Below are 20,224 nucleotides of genomic sequence, written 5' to 3' on the forward strand. Positions count from 1 at the left end.
TTTCATGGGTTGTTACCTCCTCTCCCTTGACATATAACCCTAGAATGGTTACCCTGAAATTAATCTGATATGACCTGCCTTCTTGTATCTTAATAGCAGAGGATGCGGAATGTTTGAAGAGGTCAATGTTGGCAGGTGTGTGTGTATGCGTGTGTGTGTGTATCTGTGGGCAAGTACGATTAAAGGCAACTAAATCTGAATGAAAGTGTCCACCTTCGTGTCCACTTTTTCAGGCTTAATAAATTGAGATCAAGGCAAGTGCCAAATGAAGATGTGACTATTTTAGGGACTTCCCTGGTGGTCCCGTGGTTAAGACTACGTGCTCCCAATGCAGGGGGCCCGGGTTCAACCCTTGATCAGGGAACTAGATTCTGGGTGCTGCAACTAAGACCCGGTGCAGCCAAAGAAAGAAAAAGATATGACTATTTTAAAAGTCCCCCCCAGTGATTACAAGAAAGTTCACTTCCCCCTTCCAGCATGCAGGACAGATTGCTTTGGTCAAGAACGTTCAAAATTTGCATTGAGTGCAGCTTTGGTTGGGGTGGGCTGTGGAATTTATTTCCTGTTTTGCTGGCTGGGGACAACTAAGCTTGTTCTCCTAGGTCAGGAAGGATACAAAGCTGCTGCCTCAGGTCTCGGTGACTCAGCTTCTCTAGTGCTAGGTGCTGCTGATTGCTCTCCAGATGTCCAAGGGAACCTCAGAACTGAACTCCAAGTGGCTCAGACAGGACCGTAGCCTTAGGTCTGGGTCAAGTTTGGAAGCCTTTGGAATACAGGTTACGGTCAGTTTCCCTTCTCATGCCTGCACTTCCTTCTTTCCTAAAACTTCTGGAGGAGTGTTTGCATCAGGGAAGTCCAGAGGAGCAGAGGCTGCTACGGCTCTTGCCCAGAGATCACCCAGCATTTGCTGGTGCTCAGCTGACTTCAGAGCCGTGGGTACCCAGGGCATCACCACCCCAGAGGGAGCCAGAAAGCAGCTGGGCCTTAGTCCGCCTGAGGGAGTCAGGGAAAGCTTCACAGAGCAGGCAGCCAGCTGGCGCCTGACCAGGGGAAGTGTCAGGTAGGTAAAAGAAGGCTACAATGAGGGGCGGGATGGGCACACATGAATAGGTCCTACCGAAGCAAGAGAGAGCCCAGTTGAACCCATTCCCAGCTCTATCCCTGGAAATACGGTGTGCTCAATTGCTCAGTCATGTCCCATTCTTATTGGCCTCATAGACTGTAGCCCGCCAGGCTCCTCTGTCCATGGGATTTTCCAGGCAAGAATTCTGGAGCAGGTTGCCATTTCCTACTCCAGGGGGATCTTCCCCACCCAGGGATCAAACCCGAGTCTCCGGTGGTACTGCATTGGCAGGTGGATTCTTTACCACCAGCACCACCTGGGAAACCCCAGGAATAGGATTATAGGCTATTTGCACCACCCCACTCATAGGGGTGGGGAATGGTTAGCAATAGTGACTTTTTAATACTTTATTTGGCTGTGCCGGGCCCTTCATCACTCTGTGCAGGCTTTCTCTAGTTGTGGCGAGCAGCGGCTACTCTCTGTTGAGGTGCACGGGCGTCTCGCTGCGGTGGCTTCTCTTGTTGCAGAGCACCAGCTCTAGAGCATGGGGTTGGTAGTTGTGGTGTTCAGGCTTAGCTGCCCCACGGCATGTGGGATCCTCTTGGACCAGGGATCGAACCTGTGTTCTCAAGATGCATTGGTAGCCAGATTTTTAATCACTGGACCACCAGGGAAGTCCCAGCAGTGACTTTCAAAGGGTGAAGTTTTAAATGTTTCCTTTTTCCTTTATGAAAGTGTTAGTCACTCAGTCGTGTCTGACTGTTTGCAGCCCATGGACGGTAGCTCCTCTGTCCATTAAATTCTCCAGGAAAGAATACTGGAGTGGGTTGCTATTCCCTTCTTCAGATCATCTTCCCAGCCCAGGGACAGAACCTGGGTCTCCTACATTTCAGGCAAATTCTTTACTGTCTGAGCCACCAGAGAATACATTCGCTGTCATGTATAAGAGAAATCTGTGCTGAACACAGACATTAAGATTTTATCCCATTTTTTTTCTAGTTTCATATTTTTAGTTTTTACATTTAGGCCTACGATCCATCATGAATTAACCTGGTAGATGTTAGTATGGTTGAAGATTTTAAAATATATCCAACAGTTTCAGACAATTTGCTGAAAAAAAAATTATCCTCCTCGCACTAAATTGCCTTTCCACCTTTGTCCAAAACCATGTGACCATACATATGTAGCTCTATTTCTGGATTCTATAGTTTCATGGATCTGTTTGTCTATTTTTACACTAATACCATACTAACCTGACAACTGCAGCTTTGTAATAGTCTTGATGTAGTATAGCCCTTCCAAATTTGTTCTTATTGACATCTTAAGAATACTGTGCTTCCAATTCATGAACATTGTTATGTATCTCCTTTAGGCCTTCATTCGTTTCTCTCAGCAATTTTTCACTGTACAGGTTTTTCACATCTTTTGTCAAATTTATTCCTAAGATTTTGATAATTTTGGACATTATTGTAAATTGCATTGCTTTTAAAATGCCAACTTCTGATTGTGCAGGGTTAAGTGCACAGAAATGCAGTTGGTTTTCATATATTAATCTTGTATCCTGTATCCATGCTAAACTTGATCCTTTTGCAGACACTGTCAGATTTTCTACAGGTCATCTCTGAATATAATTTTAATTCTTCTTTTCTAGTGCCTTTTTTCTTTTTTGTCCTCTTGCACTGGCTAGAACCTCCAGTAAAATGTTCAGAAGTAATGACAGAGGACATCCTTGCAGTGGATCTGTTAGCAGGAAGAACGCATCCAGTCACCATGTTTGCTGAAGATGTTTTTGGTAGAAGCGCTTTTTCAAATTGGGGAAATTCCCTTTAAATTCTTACTTGCTTAATGCTTTTATCATGAACTAGTGTTAAAACTGTCACTCACTTTCTGTATCTATTAACTTAAATCACATGATTTCTCCCCTGTACTAATACGGTGAATTAATTGCATTGACTTTTGGCTTCCCTGCTGGCTCAGGCAGTCAAGAATCTGCCTGCAAGGCAGGAGAGCTGGGTCTGATCCCAGGATAGGGAAGATCCCCTGGAGAAGGAAATGGCTACCCATTCCAGTATTCTTGCCTGGAGAATCCCATGGACAGAGGAGCCTAGAGGGCTACAGTCTATGGAGTCGCTGAGTTGGACACGATTGAGCGACTAACACTTTCAAATGTTAAACCTGCTTTGCAATGCTAGGATAAACCCTATTTGGTTAAGATACACTATGCTTTTCAAATGAGTTGTGTTGATTTCATTTGCTAAAACTTTAAGAACTTTGTATTGATGTTCTGTCTCCTTTTCCTTTCTTGCAATGTCTTTGTCTGGTTTGGAGATTAGAGCAACGTTGGCCACATAGGAGCAGGAAAATATCCCTCTTGATTTCCTGGGAGAGGCTGTATAGAATTGGTATTATTTCTTCCTTGAACACTGACCACTAAAGTGACCTAGGCCTAGAGGCTTCTTTGTGAGATTTTTAAAAAATATATTTTAAAGAATTTTTTTCTTAAAAAAACAAAAAAAAGGCTACCTTGGGTATTTTTTCTTTCCTTGCGGCACATGGACTCTCCAGTTGTGGTGCAAGGGCTTAGTTGCTCTAAGGCACGTGGGATCCCAGTTCCCCAACCAAGGATGGAACCTGCGTCCTCTGCACTGCCAGGCAGACTCTCAACTGCTAGACTGCCAGGGAAGTCCCTCTTTGTGAGATTTTAAACAACAAATTAAATTTCTCTCATAGATAGAGCTACTTAGGTTTTACATTTCTTTTTGAGTGACTGAGATCATTTGTATCTTCCAAGGAACCTGTGTTCATCTAGATTGTCAAACATCATAAACTGTTCATAATATTCTTTTAGTATCTACAGAATCTGTAGTGTTTCCTCTCATTCCTGATATTGGTCATTTGTTTATTCTTTTTCTCTTTATCAGTTTTGAAAGAGGTTTGCAATTTTTTTTTTTTTAGCTTCTTAAAGAATCAGCTTTTGGTTTAATTAAACTTTTCTCTATTATTTTTTCTTTCCAATGTCATTGGTTTCCACTCTACCTTTGTTATTTCTCTTCTGCCTATATTTTTGGTTGCTCTTCTTTTTCTAGTTTCTTAAAGTGGAAGCTAGGGTCATAGATTTGAGACTTCTTCTAATATAAGCATAGTGCTATAAATTTCCCTCTAAGTACTGCTTAAGTTGCATTATACGATACAAGATCAACATGCAAAAGTCAACTAGATTTCTATATACCAGCAATGAACAAGTAGAAACCAAAATTAGAAAGACAATACCATTTATAACAGCTCCAAGAAAATACTCAGCTATAAATCTAACAATACTTATACAGAATCTGCATGCTGAAACTACAAAATGCTGATAAAAGAAACTAAAGATGCAAATAAATGGAGAGCTATGTCATGTGACTCACCATCACTAACATGTCAACTCTCCCCAAGTTTATCTACAGATGTAATGTAATTTCAATCAATATCCCAGCAGCATTTTTATACAGGTAAGTTGGTTCTAAATTTTATACAGACAGGTAACACTGACAGAAAAGCCAAGATAATTATGAAAGGGAAGAATGAAGATGGAGAAACCACACCATCAGATTTTTAAGACTTTAAGCTACAGTAATCTTGACCACGTAGTATGGTCCAGACCACTGTAAAAGGAGAGACCCATAGACCAATGAAGTCCAGAAACAGATACAGTCAAATATAGCTGACTGACTCTCGATCAACACACAAAAGAAATTTAGTGAAAAAGAACAGTCGTTTAAACAAATGGTCCTAAAACAACTGGGAGCATATAGATGTGCTCCCAAAACAAAAACATAAACGTCACATTAAAAAAATTAACACAAACTAGACCATAAACCTAAATGTAATATGTAAAATTATAAAATACCTAGAAGAAAACATAGGACAAAGTCTTTGAGAACTGGAGCTAGACAAAAGATTTCTTAGACGTGAAGCCAAAAAAGCATAATCCATAAAAGGAAAAAGTTAATAAACTGAACTTTATCAAAAGTAAAATTTGTCCTCTCTGAAAAATACTAGTAAGTGAATGAAAAGACAAGTTGCAGACTAGGACAAAATAGTGCAAAGTACATATCTGTCGACAGATTTATGTCTAGAATATATAGGTTCTAAACAGCAAGAAAACAACTCAATTTAAAAATGAACAAATGAGTTGCACAGACACTTCGCCAAAGATACGCAGATGGCAAGTAAGCACATGAGATGATGTTCGGCATAACCAGCCTTTAGGGAAATGCAAGTTAAAACCATGAAGAGGGAATTCCCTGGTGGTCCAGTGGTTAGGACTTGGACTCCAAGCTTCCACTGCAGGGGGCACAGGTTTGGTCCCTGGGTGGGGAACCAAGATTCTGCAAGCCTCACAGTGCCGCCAAACTAAAAACAGCAACAAACCACAACGAGAACTCACTGCACATTTATAAACACAGCGAAAATAAGAAGCACCAAGAGTATCAAGTGCTGGTGAAGATGCAGAGTAACTATAACTACCCTTTTGCTGATTGACAATTTCTTCTCAAATCCACCATACAGATAAGCTTACAAGAGGCCGTATTTTGACATTATGGCTTTAGGCAAAGACCACCTCACCAGCAGACTCAACACAAGTTTCTCATCAAAGAACATTTGTGTGCATGCGTGCATACACTGCGTCAGTCGTGTCTGACTATGACCCCATGGACTGTAGCCCGCCGGGTTCCTCTGTCCATGGGATTCTCCAGCCAAGAATACTGGGTCTTTCTGACCCAGGGATTGAACCCATGTCTCCTAGGTCTCCTGCATTGGCAGGTGGGTTCTTTACCACTAGCGCCACCTGGGAAGCCCAGAGAACATATGAAACAAATTTAAATTGTGCACCATATTTGAATGAACAGTAGAATGTTTTTCTTTTCACGGGTGGAATCTTCTAGATTTCAGCCTGTTATGTGCATTCACTCTTTGCTCATTTTAAAAACTCTCTCTTATATTCAGCCTTGATTTTGTCCTGAAGTAGGGTCAGTGAACATTTTCTATAAAGGTATATAGTAAATACTCTCACCTTTGCGAACCATCAGGCCTCTGCTGTAACTACTTAACTCGGCCCTCAGCAGGGCAGATGGAGACAGTAGTTAATTCATGTCTATAGAGCGGGTTCCAATAAAACTTGACAAAAACAGATTGTGACTTGATCTGGCCCACAGGCTCAAGCTCACCAGCCCCCGTCCCAGGAGCTGGAGCAGATGAAGCTGTGGCAGGTTTAGTACACAGCTGGTGGCAGTGGGGCAGGGCCAGCTTCCATGGACAAGAAGCATTTAATGAGTGGCTGCCTGGTTTTGCTGGAGAAACATCCCAACTGCTTGCACATACTGGTCCCGAGGTAGTTTCAAGAGACGTCCCCTTCCTAACCAAGATCTGCTTCAGCGGCACGTCCATGTTCTAAGTCCTTTCAGCATCCGTGCGGCGAGGGTGGGTGGAACCTGAGGCGTGGAGGGGCGAGGGCCTGTGTTAAGTGGCAAAGCTGCATCAAGAACCAAACTCTGACCTCAACTCCAGGTCTTACCCACTGAATGAGCCCCCCTTTTCTAGGCAGGGCGGTCCTCAGAAAAACAGGCTGTAACGTCACCTGCCTCAACATGAAAGTAACTGAAGTGTTTCTCAGGGTTGTTCAGGGCTGCCATCGGAATCGCCTGCTCCATCGGCCTGTCTGGGGGTGGGACCCAGCTGACCTTGACACATACCTCCTCCTCCGGCCCCTCCGGGGGCCCAAGACAGAGCCAGGGTCCAGGGCTTTGTGCAGAGAAGCCCTGGTGCCATGATACCCACAGCAGGCTTAAAGGAATAGACTTTATTAATCTAGCTCTCAAACACTAGACGCTAAAATTCAGCTGAACTCTAACAATCTATTTACAGAGTGCTGTCAACAGACCAGGCGGGGCAGGGTCTTCCCTGAACACCCACCAGGCTCAGCCTCCCAGTAGGCCTGGGCCGCTCTTCACCCGTGGCACAGACAACGTTTATATACACCTGACCAAACCCTCAGCAACAGGATACCAGGCAGGAGGGCACAAGGTCAACAGAGAGACGGACAGACAGACACAGACAGAGGCTGAGACGGCCGAGCGGGCCCGTGGGCCTGGCTCAGTGCTTCTTCAGGCTGAAGGCCAGGCTTCCAGGGACCCTGGGGCCCTGCAGGGGCGGCGAGTTCCACACGGCGGAGCTGGTGCGCTTATGGTAGCGGGGCTTGCTCTTCTGGAAGATTTCCTCCAGGTCCAGTTGGAGGAGGGTTCCGAAGAGATCCAGAAGGTCCGGGGGCTGGTAATACTGGCGGATGACGGCCTGGCTGAGCTGGGTACCTGCAGGGGCACACGAAGGGCTGGCTCACTGCCCCGGGTTTCCCCTGAGCCTCCTCCCATCTCCCTGCCCTCCCACAGAACCCGTCAACCTCTCCACCTCATCACTCCCCCACCTCCTGCCACTGCGACTCTCCTCAGAGTCCTCCTCCACAAAATAGTGATAACCTCCCACTGCCCGCTCCTGCAGCCCTGCTCTGGCAGCTCACGTGGGCCAGGCACTCGGCCAAGGTCACTGCATGACCGCCACGGCCACCTCGGTGCGACCTGCCCAAAGGCACACAGCTGGTGACTGGCAGAGCTGGGGTCTGAAGACAAGTCCAGCTCCAGAACCAACACTTCTGACGCCATGTTTGATGGCCTTGATCAGCTACAACACCGCAGCCCCCATCATGCCCGGTGCAGGCTGGGGCTGCTGGTGGCTCAGAGCCTAGAGCAAGGCTGAGGAGGAACCCAGGGGGTCAGGGTGGCAGAATGTGTGTCCAGCGCTTGCCTGGTACCAGGCCTTCCTACACTAACGTGCTTCGTCATCAGTAGCCCTTCTCAGCTGGGTGCTCTCAGCATCCCCATTCCAGATGGGAAAACTGAGAGTTCAAGTGGGCTGGTGGAGGTCAACCACAATTAGGCTGGCATCCCAGCCACGCTGACTCCTGCCAGCTGCCACCTCCAGAATGACTTACTATTAAGGAGACAGAGTCAGATTCCGGTTACTGTGGGGTTTACATGAGGTGAGACTCACAGGGCCTGTGGTCTGTAGAGGGCTGAGCCCCCAGGGTTCTGGGCCCTTCCTCCAGGGAGTGAGGCCCACCCAGTCCCCAGCTCGGCCAGCTCTGAGAGATGGGCGCCCACTGGCCTTGCTCACTCCTGCAGGCTTTGGACCCAGGCCTGAGGCACCTTCAAACTCACCCATACTCCTGTTTAGAAACAGGTAAACTTGGGGACCAATCCTGCTCAAGGGCCCCCGTCTCCAACCCCAACTCCCACCACCAGCTAGCCAGAACCCCCGACCCAGCTCTTCCTGCACAGCAAAAGCCCCGCTACCTCTCTTAGCTCTATTCCCATCCCAGGCGACATATTTGGGTCCATCTGGCCTGCTGGGTGCAGCTCCCAGGGGGAGGCCAGAGTCTGAGACGGAATACCCAGCACCACGCCTGCCGGCAGTCAGCCAGGATCTAATACATCTGCTGAGAACGGAGGCACCCAGCACCGTAGATCTGGTCTGCAGGTGAGCCCAGTGGTCACGGGGCACTCACCCTTTCCAGGAGCGTCCAGAGGTCCAATGCAGAGTTGGCCCAACTCAAGCTGCCAGCCCACGGGCACAATGGGCTCCCGACACCCACAGCCGCCGAGCTACCCTCTTCAGGCCCTCGAAGTCACAAGTGGGGACCCGCCCCCCCTGGAGAGCTCCAGGCCCCACTCACCTCGGGCCCAGCTGGGGATGGGCTTCCGGGGATGGGCCTCGTCATCGGTGGAGTCATCACTGTTTAGATCCATCCCATAGTCATCTGCATTGATCTTGGGGGGGGCCCTGTGCCCCTGGGGGGTCATCTGATACGAGGTACAAACTGGAGACTGGAAAAGATGAACACGGCTACTGGCTGCCCGCCCTGCATGCTGGCCTCTCCTGACGCTGAGAAGCGCCGAGCTCTGGCCACCTCCCCTCATTTCACAGGGAAAGAAAGGAAAAGGTCCAGGTGTCGCTTTTTGATTGGAAAAAAAAAAATCATACCACATACATGACTCTGTGTCTTCCTTTTTCATGTAAAAGTATGTTGTAAACGTTCGTCCAGGTCAGTGTGTGTGTGTGTGTGTCCTTTGAATGGCTGCAGGGCACTGTACCCGGAACTCCATGACTTGTAATTTAACCACCTGGTTCAGCTACCTTCCAAGTTTTCAACATCTTAAACTATATTGCAACGAAAACTCTCCCTCACACTATATCCATCTGTAACAGCATTAATAGCCTACATGCTTGTCGGGAAGGGCTGATTAAAGAAATTCTGGTACCAACTAAGTGGAACACAGCCACCAAAAGTAAGAAATTAATAAACGGTGAAATAGGTGTGTACATTAAACGAGCAAAAAAAAAAGGAGAAAAAAAAAAAGTCAAGCTGCCAAATGGTATGTGTTCTGGACTGAACGTTTGTATCCTCCCCAAATTCCTATGTTAAATCCTAATCCCCAGTGTGATAGTGGTATCTGGAGGTGGGACCTTTGGGAGGCATAGCCCTCCTCAGTGGGATTATTTCCCTTAGAAAAGACCCCAGAAGGGTCCCTCTCCCTTCCAGCCATGTGAGGACACAGCGAGAAGACGGCCATCTGTGAACCAGAGGAGAGCCCTCACCTGCCAGCGCCTTGATCCTGGACTTCCCAGCACATCTGCTGTTTAAGCCACCCATCTAGGGTCATTTGTTGTAGCAGCATGAACAGACTAAGACAGTATGTACAGTCTGGGCTCATTCAAAAAACTATGTATATGTGCGTGTGAGAAAAAGTGTGTACAAAATATTTATGAATGTTTAAATATTGAAAGAAATACACCAGACTTAGACTTATCCTTTGAGGGCACCTTTCTTTTGCTTTGTTTTCTTTTATAAAGTTCAGTTTCTTTTTTTTAAAAAACTTTCTATTTTCAGAATAGGGAACAATACATATATCAAAAATAGCAGTGGGAGAAAAAAAAACCACTTGGGCCGACTCTATCCTTCCTCTTTCTTATAAAGTGAAGTGAAGTGAAGGTCGCTCAGTCGTGTTCAACTCTTTGTGACCCCATGGACTGTATGGTTCATGGAATTCTCCAGGCCAGAATACTGGAATGGGTAGCCTTTCCCTTCTCCAGGGGATCTTCCCAACCCGGGGATCGAACCCAGGTCTCCCACATTGCAGGTGGATTCTTTACCAGTTGAGCCACAAGGGAAGCCTCCCTCTTTCCCATGGTTCTAATATACTCAGCCTGTGCCTCCAGCTCCTGGGAAAAGAATCATCAGAGCCGGGGGGCCCTCTCTACCCTGATGCCCGGGCCTCACCTGCACGTCCACGGTCACGTTCAGGCTTTTGCTGGCAGCCGCGGCCTCCTTGGCCTTCTTCTCCTGCTCTTCCTGCAGCCGCTGCTCAGCCAGGCGCTGCTGCTCTTCCTGGGACCCGGAGACAGCAGGAGGCAGGCTGTCACAGACCAGGTGAGTGCGCTCTCCTGCTCCACGCCAACCCCAGCGCACTCAGGCAGGCACAGCAGCTCCTGCCCGAACCACTGGGGCCAGGCCGCCCCAGCCCAAAGCTCAGCGCAGAGCCCATGGGAGCCACACGCCTGGCCCCCCGTTACCTTTCTCCTCTTCTCCTCCAGCTCCCGCTGCAGCCGCTCCTTCTGTAACCGCAAGGCCTTCTCCCTCTCCTGCAGCTCCCTGAGGACCGAGCCAGGGCTGGTCAGGGTGGGAAGACGAGCCCCTGTTCCGTCCCTGCCAGGGAAGCCAGGGCCTCTGGCCCACTGGCAGGGCAGGCCAGCTGAGGGCCAGCAGCTGCGCCGGGGGCTGGCGTGCACACCCGATGGGGTAGGGGGGTGCTGGGCTTTGAGGCCACCAAGCTGTGTCCCCCTCCTCCACACAACTCAGGTTTCTGCACCTCACTCTTATCTGCCATATGATGGGAGCCTAACTCCTTTCCTCCAGGGTTGATGGGAGAGTGAAATGAGGTCTTCTGAGTCACTGCCATTCATCCTGACCGCAGGCCCACACCCGAGCCCAGGCCTGACGTGAAGCTGGTCGGGGCTGCTCAAGGGTCACCTCCATGCACTTGCTTGGATGACCCTGAACAAGTCACAGAACCTCTCTGAACCTGTGTGTGCCTCCGGAGGTGGAGCTACTGGTGCGCCTGCCAGGTTTAAACAAGGAAATGGGTGGAAGGCGTATAGCTGCCAACCATTATGACCATCAAACCATCGTCTGTCCCCTCAAAGCCCTGGCGCTGCCCAGCACTCAGCCAATTCTAAAACCACACCAGCTGCCACCCTCTGCTCCCTTTCCAGGTTCCTGTTTCCGACTCTGCCCACAGGTCAAAGGACACCTTTGTGCCAATCATCAAGCACGGGAGACAGCCCTGATGCAGTGAGCCCCCTGGTGGTGGACCCCCCCACGCAGACGGACGCCTGGTGTTTGCTAGGAGGTGGAGGTAGGGCCTGGGCCTAGGTCTGCCCATGTGTCTACACACGCACAGGCAGAGTTCTCTACGTCTACACACAGGCATAGGGCCCTGTACAGCTCTGGGCCAATGGTGATTGTGGTTTATCCTCCCTGGCACCCCCAGGACCCAGCACAACCAGGCACAGGGATTGGCCTTGTATAAACACTGGTGGAACTAAGTGTAGAGACCACTGTCTCTGAAAAGGCTCATCCGCCATGGTCCCCAGTGGGGGAGGTGGGGCAGCCGGGAAATGTTGATGGGGGGGACAACCCGAGTCATCATCAGAACCTGAGAAGCAGAATGGTGGGCAGGAGCCAAGGATGCCAGAGGGCATCCTTCTTGGTGGGGCGCTCCCACTCAAAGGCCCTCAGCAACTGCTGAGAAATGCTGGCTAGTCCTGCGACCTCCCTGCCTCATGTCAGCTGAGAAAAAAACACATCAAAGGGCTCAGCTTATCCGGCTGGAGGCAGAATGAAGACAAAATCCTGAGTGACTTTGACTGGTACTCCTTGAATCTCCAGCAGCCAACACACCACATTTGGGTGGTCTGCCTGATTTGGAGCCAAGAGAGAAAAAGCCTCCTTGTTTTCCAAAGCGTCAGTTGCTCAGTCATGTCTGACTCTGCGACCCCATGGACTGCAGCCCACCAGGCTCCTCTGTCCGTAGGGATTCTCCAGGCAAGAATACTAGAGCGGGTAGCCATTCCCTTCTTTAGGGGATCCTCCTGACTCAGGGATTGAACCCGGGTCTCCTGCACTGCAGGCAGATTCTTTCCCATCTGAGCCACCAGGGAAGCCAATAGGAAGAAGGGAAGCCTTCTTTTCCAGAGCCCTGAGTGAACGTGGGAGCTGCCCCTTGGTCATGGCTACACAACCACACGCCAGGAGGATGGCATGGCCACCGGGGGGTGGGCCACCAGCCCGGCCCCTCACCTCTCAGCCTGCAGCCGCTCCTGCTCCCTCTTTCGCTCCTGCTCGCGCTGCTCTGCCAGCTGCCGCTCCTGCTCGCGCTGCTCCGCCAGCCTCCTGGCCTCGGCCGCCTTCCGCAGCCGCTCCTGCTCCTCCTCCCTCCTCTTCTGCAGCAGCTCCTGGTGCCGCCGCTCCTCCTCCTCCTGTGAACAGGGAGCACGGTCAGGGCCCACAGGCCAGCCCAGGTTGTAGGGGCCACAGAGCGTCCAGGGCAGCAGGGATGGGGGGTAAGCCCAGGGACATCCCACCAAAGCCCCGTCCACAAGGAGCGCCGTGACTGGCCTGAGACACATCTCGCAACAACTTTTGCTGCTGCAGCATATTTAGTAGTTAAGGGTACTGAAGCCAGACCCTGGAGCTGGGGGACACTGGGCGGGTCACAGAAGCCCTCTGGCCTGTTTTGTCCTCATTGACAAAACATGGACAACAATAACGCCCATGCCTCATGAGACTGCTGGGTTCATATACAAGACACACTTAGAACAGTGCCTGGCACTAGGTAAATACTTCATACATTTCAGCCACTAGTCTTGTAACCCCCTAATGACAGATTCGTGTTCCCTAGAGTCATAAGACTGACAGGTCTCAGGAAGAGGTAGGCCTGTAATCTTATGTGCTGTGCTTAGTTGCTCAGTCGTGTCCAACTCTTTGCGTCCCCATGGACTGTAGTTCACCAGGCTCCTCTGTCCATAGGGATTCTCCAGGCACGAATACTGGAGTGGGTAGCCATTCACTTCTCCAGAGGATCTTCCCGCCCCAGGGATCGAATCTGGGTTTCCTGCATTGCAGGCAGATTCTTTACTATCTGAGCCAACAGGGAAGCCCTGTAATCTTACAGGCAGCACATTTAATCCTCACAACAACCCTATCAAGTAGATACCATTTAATCCTCACAACAACCCTATCAAGTAGATACCACTGCTACCTGAAGGAACTGAAGCACAGAGAGGTCAAGGAACCCACTCAAGGTCACACAGCTGATAAGAGCGCAGAACTGAAATTGGAAGTTTGGCTCCAGAGGACATGAACTTAGCCCTCAAACTGCTGCCTCTACAGAAAACAAAGGCAGGTCCCTGTCACTAGCCCCATCTCCACCGCCTCTGTTGAACTTCCTTTCCAAGCTCGAGGCAACAAGATCCACCAGGATCAACCTGATGGGGCGGCGTGTGCCCAGCAGCCCTCGGGGCCCTGCGGACTCCCCCGCCTCTCCCGAGGCCGCGCCCGGCGTTCGCACCTGCTGCAGCCGCTTGAGCCTCCGCGCCTCCTCCTCCTGCTTCCTGCGTGCCTCCACCTCCTCCATCTTCTTGGCCGCTGCCTTCTTTCTGGCCTTCTCCTCTGCCAGCCGCTCCTCCTTGGCCTGCGGAGCCCACGCCCAGATGCCCATTGGAGCAGCTCCCCTCAATCCTCCGGAGTGGGGCTTGGCACTCTGCGCGGCGGAGACTCCGAGTCCCCGTGGACCCGGCTTGCTCCCACAGCCCCGGGGAGGGGGCCGCCAGGAGGCGATCTTGCCAGGAGCGCAGGGCTGTGCTCGCTCCAGAGCAGATCTTCCACCCTCCACGTGGCTCAGAACAGACCCCAGGGCCCACGACGGACAGGAGACCCGGAAGGTCCCCACGGGTCCAGTCCTAACACCTGGTGTGCTTGGTGTGGTGGACCCGGCAGGGCACAGCCCACTGAGCTGCCGCCCACAGCCCAGGCCCGCACCTTCTCCGTCTTCTCGTCGATCTGAGCAAACTTCTGCTCGATCTGCTTCTTCTTCTCCTCCTTCATCTGCTCCACCCGCTCCCGGGCCTGCAGCACCTTGCGGAGGCGCTCCTCGCGTTTCCTGCGGGCACAGTGGGTGGTCACGGGGGCCCAGCGAGGCTGGGGTGGGGTGCAGGGCGCGCGGGCACTTACAGCTTCACCTCCTCCAGCCGCCGCCGCTTGTCCTCCTCCACCTTCTGCCTGCGGAGCTGCTCGGCCTCCTCCTTCCGCCGCAGGTTCTCCAGGCGCTGCCGCTCCTTCTCCTGGGGTGGGGGTAGGGAGTGAGCGAGCACAGCCCGGTGCTGGGCCAGGACGACCCCCAGAGGTTGCCCTGGGACCCCCACAGCCCTCCTGCCAGACAGGCAGCAGCACCAGACTGCTTCTGAGAGGCAAAGTCACCCCAAACAGGCCTCCATTCCCACCGAGATGGAGGCCTGGGGCTTCAGTCTTTTTCCTGGGGGAATCCAAAGGCCTCCCAGGGGCCTGAGACACGCGTGCCCTCACCTGGGCCTGGGCAAGTCCTGGGTAACACAAAAGTCAGGCTCAACACTGGATGCTCTGAGTCTAGCTATGTAAAAAGTGTATTTGAAAATAGAATGAAGAATGGGATTGGGAAGGGACAGAAAGGCAGTTTTGAAAGTTACTGTTAATGTTCTATTTAAGGGGGTGGGTGGGTGAAAGTCAAAGTTGCTCAGTTGTGTCCAACTCTTTGTGATCCCATGGACTACACAGTCCATGGAATTCTCCAGGCCAGAATACTGGAGTGGGTAGCCATTCCCTTCTCCAGGGGATTTTCCCAACCCAGGGATTGAACCCAAGTCTCCCACATTGCAGGTGGATACTTTACCAACTGAGCCACAAAGGAAGCCCCTGGGTGGGTACATGTGTTAATTTTTTATTATATGTGTAATAAGTTTATGACTGTATACACACACTTTTGTGTGTATCAACTATTTCCTAATAGTTGAAAAAAAAGAAAAGATAATACTGCCAAATGTTGCTGCTGCTAAGTCACTTCAATTGTGTCTGACTCTGTGTGACCCCATAGACGGCAGCCCACCAGGCTCCCCCGTCCCTGGGATTCTCCAGGCAAGAACACTGGAGTGGGTTGCCATTGCCTTCTCCATGCCAAATGCTAACTGAGGTTTACTATAGGCTGCTAAGGTAGATGAGAGACACCATTTTTTCCCTTAACTTTTCACACTTCTTATGATATGGCTACATAATAATTTAAAAAACAACTTTTTAAAAGTACCAGTTGTTTCAGGGCTTCCCTGGTGGTTCAGTGATAAAGAATCCGCCTGTCAGTGCAGGAGACATGGGTTCAATCCTTGTACTATCACACCTGAAACTTTGAGAACTAAAGTCACAGGCCACCTGCCAGATCCCAGAATGACACTGACTGGTACACCCTGGACAGGTCCGAATAGCACTGCGAAGGCTTTGAAATCTGAACTGACACTGGAACTACAGGCCACAGAAAGCAGGTTGGAACCACAGCCGGGACCAGTGGGTTGCCACTAACACAAACAATAACATTCTCCATAAAATTTAAACAAGACCCAGTCTCCTAACATAGGGCTTCCCTGGTGGCTCAGATAGTAAAGAATGTGGGAGACCCAGGTTTGATTCCTGGGTCGGGAAGATCTCCTGGAGAAGGGAATAGCAGCCCACTCCAGTAGTATTCTTGCCTGGAGAATTCCATGGACAGAGGAGCGTGGCAGGCTACAGTCCATGGGGTCACAAAGAGTAGGACACGACTGAGCGACTTTAACTCACTCCTAACATCATGTTCAAAATGTCCAGGATGCAATCCCAAATTACTCAGCATAAAAGAACCAGGGAAATCTTAACTCCCATGGGAAAAGACAATCACAGACACCAATGCCAAGACAACATGTTGGAATTATCTGACAAAGACTTCAACGCAGCTATGACAAAAAACCAAATGGAAATTTTGGAACTAAAAATACAGTAACTGAAAAAAAACTTCAGTGGATGGACCCAACAGCAGAATGGAGAAAACTTGAAGATAAATCAATAAAATGTATCCACTCTAAGCACAGAAAGAAGAGATACTGAAGAAAAATTAACAGAGCCTGAAGGAACTGTGGGATGACAACAAAAGGTTTATGAAATGCTGGAGAGAAAAAAAAAACCTTGAAGAAGTAATGGCTGAAAATGCCCAGAGTTGCTGAAAGATATAAATCAGCAGATTAAAGGAGGTCATCGAAACTTAAACAGGATAAACCCAAGGAAACCCATACCCAGCCAGAAAAGAATCAAACTGCTATAATAACACAGGGCTTCCCTGATGACTGAGTGGTAAAGAATCCGCCTGCCAATATAGGAGACATGGGTTTGATCCCTGGGCTGGGAAGATCCTGAATACTGTGGATCAGCTAAGCCCACGCGCCTGTGCTCAACAGCCCGGAAGCCGTGAGGCCCACGTGCCCAGAGCCCATGCTCCACAATAAGAAAAGCCACGGCAATGAGAAGCCCGTGCGCCACCACCAGAGAGTAGCCCCCACTTGCCACAACAAGAGAAAAGCCTGCATGCGGCAACGAAGATCCAGCATAGCTTGAAAAAAAAAAAAACCCACTTAATACAGAGGGAAAAAATCTGAAAAGCAAGCACCGGAAAAAAAAGACACATTATCTAACGGAGCAATCATTTGACTGACATCAGAAAGTATGGAGGCCAGACAGAAATGGCACATTTTAAGATTGCTAAAAGGAAAGAACTGTTATTTGAGAACTCCACTTATTCAGTGAAAATATCCTTGACAAATGAACTTTCTCAGACAAAGGAAAACTAGAGAATTTGCTGCCAGCAGACGTGTTCTCAAAAAATTGCTAAAGTGTGTTTCCCAGATGGAAGAGAAATGATAGCAGAAGAAAACATCAAAAATGAAGAACAGAACTGATAAATATCTGGGTAAATATCAACAGACTTCCTTTCCTCTTGAGTTTCTTTAAAATGTTTGACAATTGAAAGCAAAAATTATTCTGCCAGGGCTGTTGATGTATGGAGATGAAACACATAAGACACGGATCACACACGCGGGGAGTCAAGGCACCTACAGGTATTTGATAAGATACAGATGCTAAAATGATGGTGAAAGTTAAGTATGTAATGCCTCAGAACAAACACCAAAAAACACTCAAAATGATACAGGCCAAATCGTGGAAGACAAATTAAAATGGAATACTAAAAAATGTTCAAGGGGCCCCAAAAAAGGCAAGAAAGGGAAACAGAAGGGAAAAAACAAAGGTAACAGCCAACAACAATAAAACAGTAGACTTAAATCCTTAAATTCAAACGTACAACAAAATAAATCAAAGACACTGTTAGATTTTAAAAAGAAAAAACAAAATCAAACCACCATGACTCAACTATATGCTGTCTACCAGAAACTGACTTACAGTGTAATGGCTGAGATGCCAATCTCAAGAGGTCACCTGTTGCTATGATTGACACTCTCAAAAAGCCAAAACTATAGTGATGGAGAACACGGGTTATGGGTGGGGGAGAGAGTTTTGGGGGGTGATGGAACTGTTCTGCACCCCAATTGTGGCAGAGGGTTACATAAACCTATACTTTCACAAAGTATAGATTTTACCGTATGATCATTTTTAACATAAATTTTACTGTAAAGTTTTTTTTTAATATAAAAGTTTTTTCTTTTTTTTTAGAAGATGGAGAGAGAAATGGAAACAGAGATGATCCTGAGCCCTAGGAGCCAGGCTGGAGGAGGACGCTGGCCTTCAGGAGGCCCCCTCCTGAAGGGAGGGGGAAGGAGCAGGTGGCCTTCTGCTCCCCAACCACCCAGACCCAGGGGAACCCAGCAAGAGGCCACCCTGCCTGCTGACCTGTGAGGAAAGCACCTGGGAAACAAAGGCCATGTGGCACCCAGAGTGCGCCCACCCTCTTTTCCTGCCCCACCCTCCCCATGCCCCAGACTCCTGCTCCCAGCAGCGCTCAGAAAAACAGGCTCTTGTCCTGAAGTTCGAGTGTTAGGATTTCCCAGTCCAGGTCACAGAATTTATCCTGTTGCATTGTGAATTTCACAGAAGGAAAACAAGAGTTGCTTATGCCGTAGAACCCGTGCTTCCTCTCTGCCCCAACCCTGGGAGGTGGGCTCCTCCCCAGAGGCCCCCGTCAAGGCCAGGGCAGAGGGCAGGAGGAATCCAAAAGCTTGCGCGGCCCCTTCTGCCTCCAGGGGCCTCAATTGAGCAGCGTCACTGTCGTTCATCAAATTACCACTTCATGCCGAGCCCTGTGCTGGGGGCTTGTCACACATTACTCTTTGGTTCATCCGGTCTGCGCGAATGGACCACTGTCTCCACATTTCGTAGCCAAGGAAATGTAGGCCCAAAGGTTAGGAAACTAGTCCAAGGCCACAGTGACCTGCATAGGTCCCTTGGTCTCCTTGAGGACTGTCTTACCCACCAGATGCCCCGTGCAGGGACCTGGGCTCCCCATAGCTGGGAAGGGCAGCTTCCTGGATCCCTTGGTCATCCCCAGGAGCCCTGCGAGGCTCCTGGCAGTATGGGTGGGGCAGGGGGAGTTCCTTGTAGGAGGAACAAGCCCAAGGCGAGTTTACTGCTGTGGGCACAGATGCCCAGCAGGGCCCTGGCACAAAAACAGGTGCATAAGGACCACACAGCTGCTCCCTGGCATACTGGATGGCACGCCCCGGCCCTGTCCACCCAGATGGGACCAGCCTTCTTGCAGGAGAGGCAAGTTTAGGGCCTGCCTGTCCAGCTGTGGGGAAGCTCCTTGACTGCCAAGCTGAGGCCCTAAGACCCTCGGCTGGAGGCAGAAGCTCTCCTGGTAGGAGACCCTTTAAAGCATCAGTGGACACTAAAGGACCGCGGGGGCTGTAGCTCTGCAGCTGCTCAGGAGACCCCGGGAGCCAGGACCGTGGCCCAAGCTGGTCCCAGGGCCCTATGGGTCCCTGCACATGGCCGGTGGTCCAGCTCGGCTCTGGGACATCTGAGAAGAGAACAGCTCCTGTGGCTTTCTTTCTGAAGGGATGGCACTGACCGTTCCAGAAAGTGTCACCCGGCAGGCCCAGACCTCCTTTCCCCGCACTACCCTGTCCCTGAAGGCAGCAGCTTAGGTCTGCAACCCAGTAAATCTCGGTGGCCTGGCATCAGAGTAGCCTCGTCTGTTCTCTTCACAGCCCCAGACCCTGAGGGTGAGCCCAGCACCGGGGAGGAGGGAGGGAGGCTGGAAGGAGGTGGCTAGGGGCTGGGGGGACACTGCAAGATGTGGCCCCGGTGACAGGCCGCAGGTCACACCACCTCTGCTGCCTCCTGCCTCGGGGAGGCTCTGAGACTCCTCCTCCGGGGCAGGCTCTGCTGGGTCAGCCTGCCAGCACCTCGGCTTCACCTCCCTCCTCCAGCCCCCCTTAACGCTCCCACCAATGATGTTAGTGGCTCTACAGGTGCTGTCAGTTTTGCAGAGACAGGGCCACAGCAGGTAAGTGCTGCGTGGAGCTAGGTTACGAGGATAGGGGAAGGCTTTACTTACAACGAAGCTGCACTGTGGAGGAGAGGAGACAGGGAAAAAGCCAAGAGTTAATGCCAGGTTGGGGGAGACCTGGAAGGCAGACCACCCTCCTGGTGATGCTAGCAAGTCTGCTCGGGGCCTGCCCACCTCTCGCCAGTGTCTTTGTCACCTCCTCTGGCGTCACCCAGCCCTCATCCCCAACAAATCAGTGTCCACGTGTGTCCTTCACTTTAACTACTCAGGCCACTGGGAGGGAACGGTGTGTGTGAGGGGGGATGGACGGTCATGGTGGTGGCCAGCCAGGTCAGTTCTGTAACTTCCCGGCCCAGGACCCAGGACCTGGGAGGCCACCCGGAGCCGGCCAAGCCTTGAGGCTGCCGGGTGGAGCACAAGGGGACGGGACAGTCCCCAG

At 50.4% G+C, this 20,224-nt stretch overlaps 1 protein-coding gene across 2 annotated transcripts in view; it reads right to left on the reverse strand.

Annotated features, from left to right (window-relative positions):
- Positions 1-6,890: 6,890 nt before the first annotated feature.
- Positions 6,891-20,224, reverse strand: part of INCENP (inner centromere protein) — a 29,735-nt gene continuing 16,401 nt past the window's right edge. Inside the window, exons 11-19 of one of the 2 annotated variants that reach the window (XM_081534797.1) lie at positions 19,834-19,845; positions 14,448-14,557; positions 14,256-14,376; positions 13,786-13,908; positions 12,516-12,694; positions 10,730-10,808; positions 10,437-10,544; positions 8,832-8,982; positions 6,891-7,413 (exon numbers count right to left, since the gene is read on the reverse strand). In XM_081534797.1, coding sequence (XP_081390923.1) covers positions 7,199-7,413; positions 8,832-8,982; positions 10,437-10,544; positions 10,730-10,808; positions 12,516-12,694; positions 13,786-13,908; positions 14,256-14,376; positions 14,448-14,557; positions 19,834-19,845 — 1,098 coding nt within the window. In that variant the 3' untranslated portion in view covers positions 6,891-7,198. The remainder of the gene's footprint in view (positions 7,414-8,831; positions 8,983-10,436; positions 10,545-10,729; positions 10,809-12,515; positions 12,695-13,785; positions 13,909-14,255; positions 14,377-14,447; positions 14,558-19,833; positions 19,846-20,224) is intronic. The other variant, XM_081534798.1, reaches the window with a different exon arrangement.

This window comes from Giraffa tippelskirchi, chromosome 10 (genome assembly GCF_054371585.1).
Source record: "Giraffa tippelskirchi isolate mGirTip1 chromosome 10, T2T-mGirTip1v1.2.pri, whole genome shotgun sequence".
Taxonomy (NCBI): domain Eukaryota; kingdom Metazoa; phylum Chordata; class Mammalia; order Artiodactyla; family Giraffidae; genus Giraffa; species Giraffa tippelskirchi.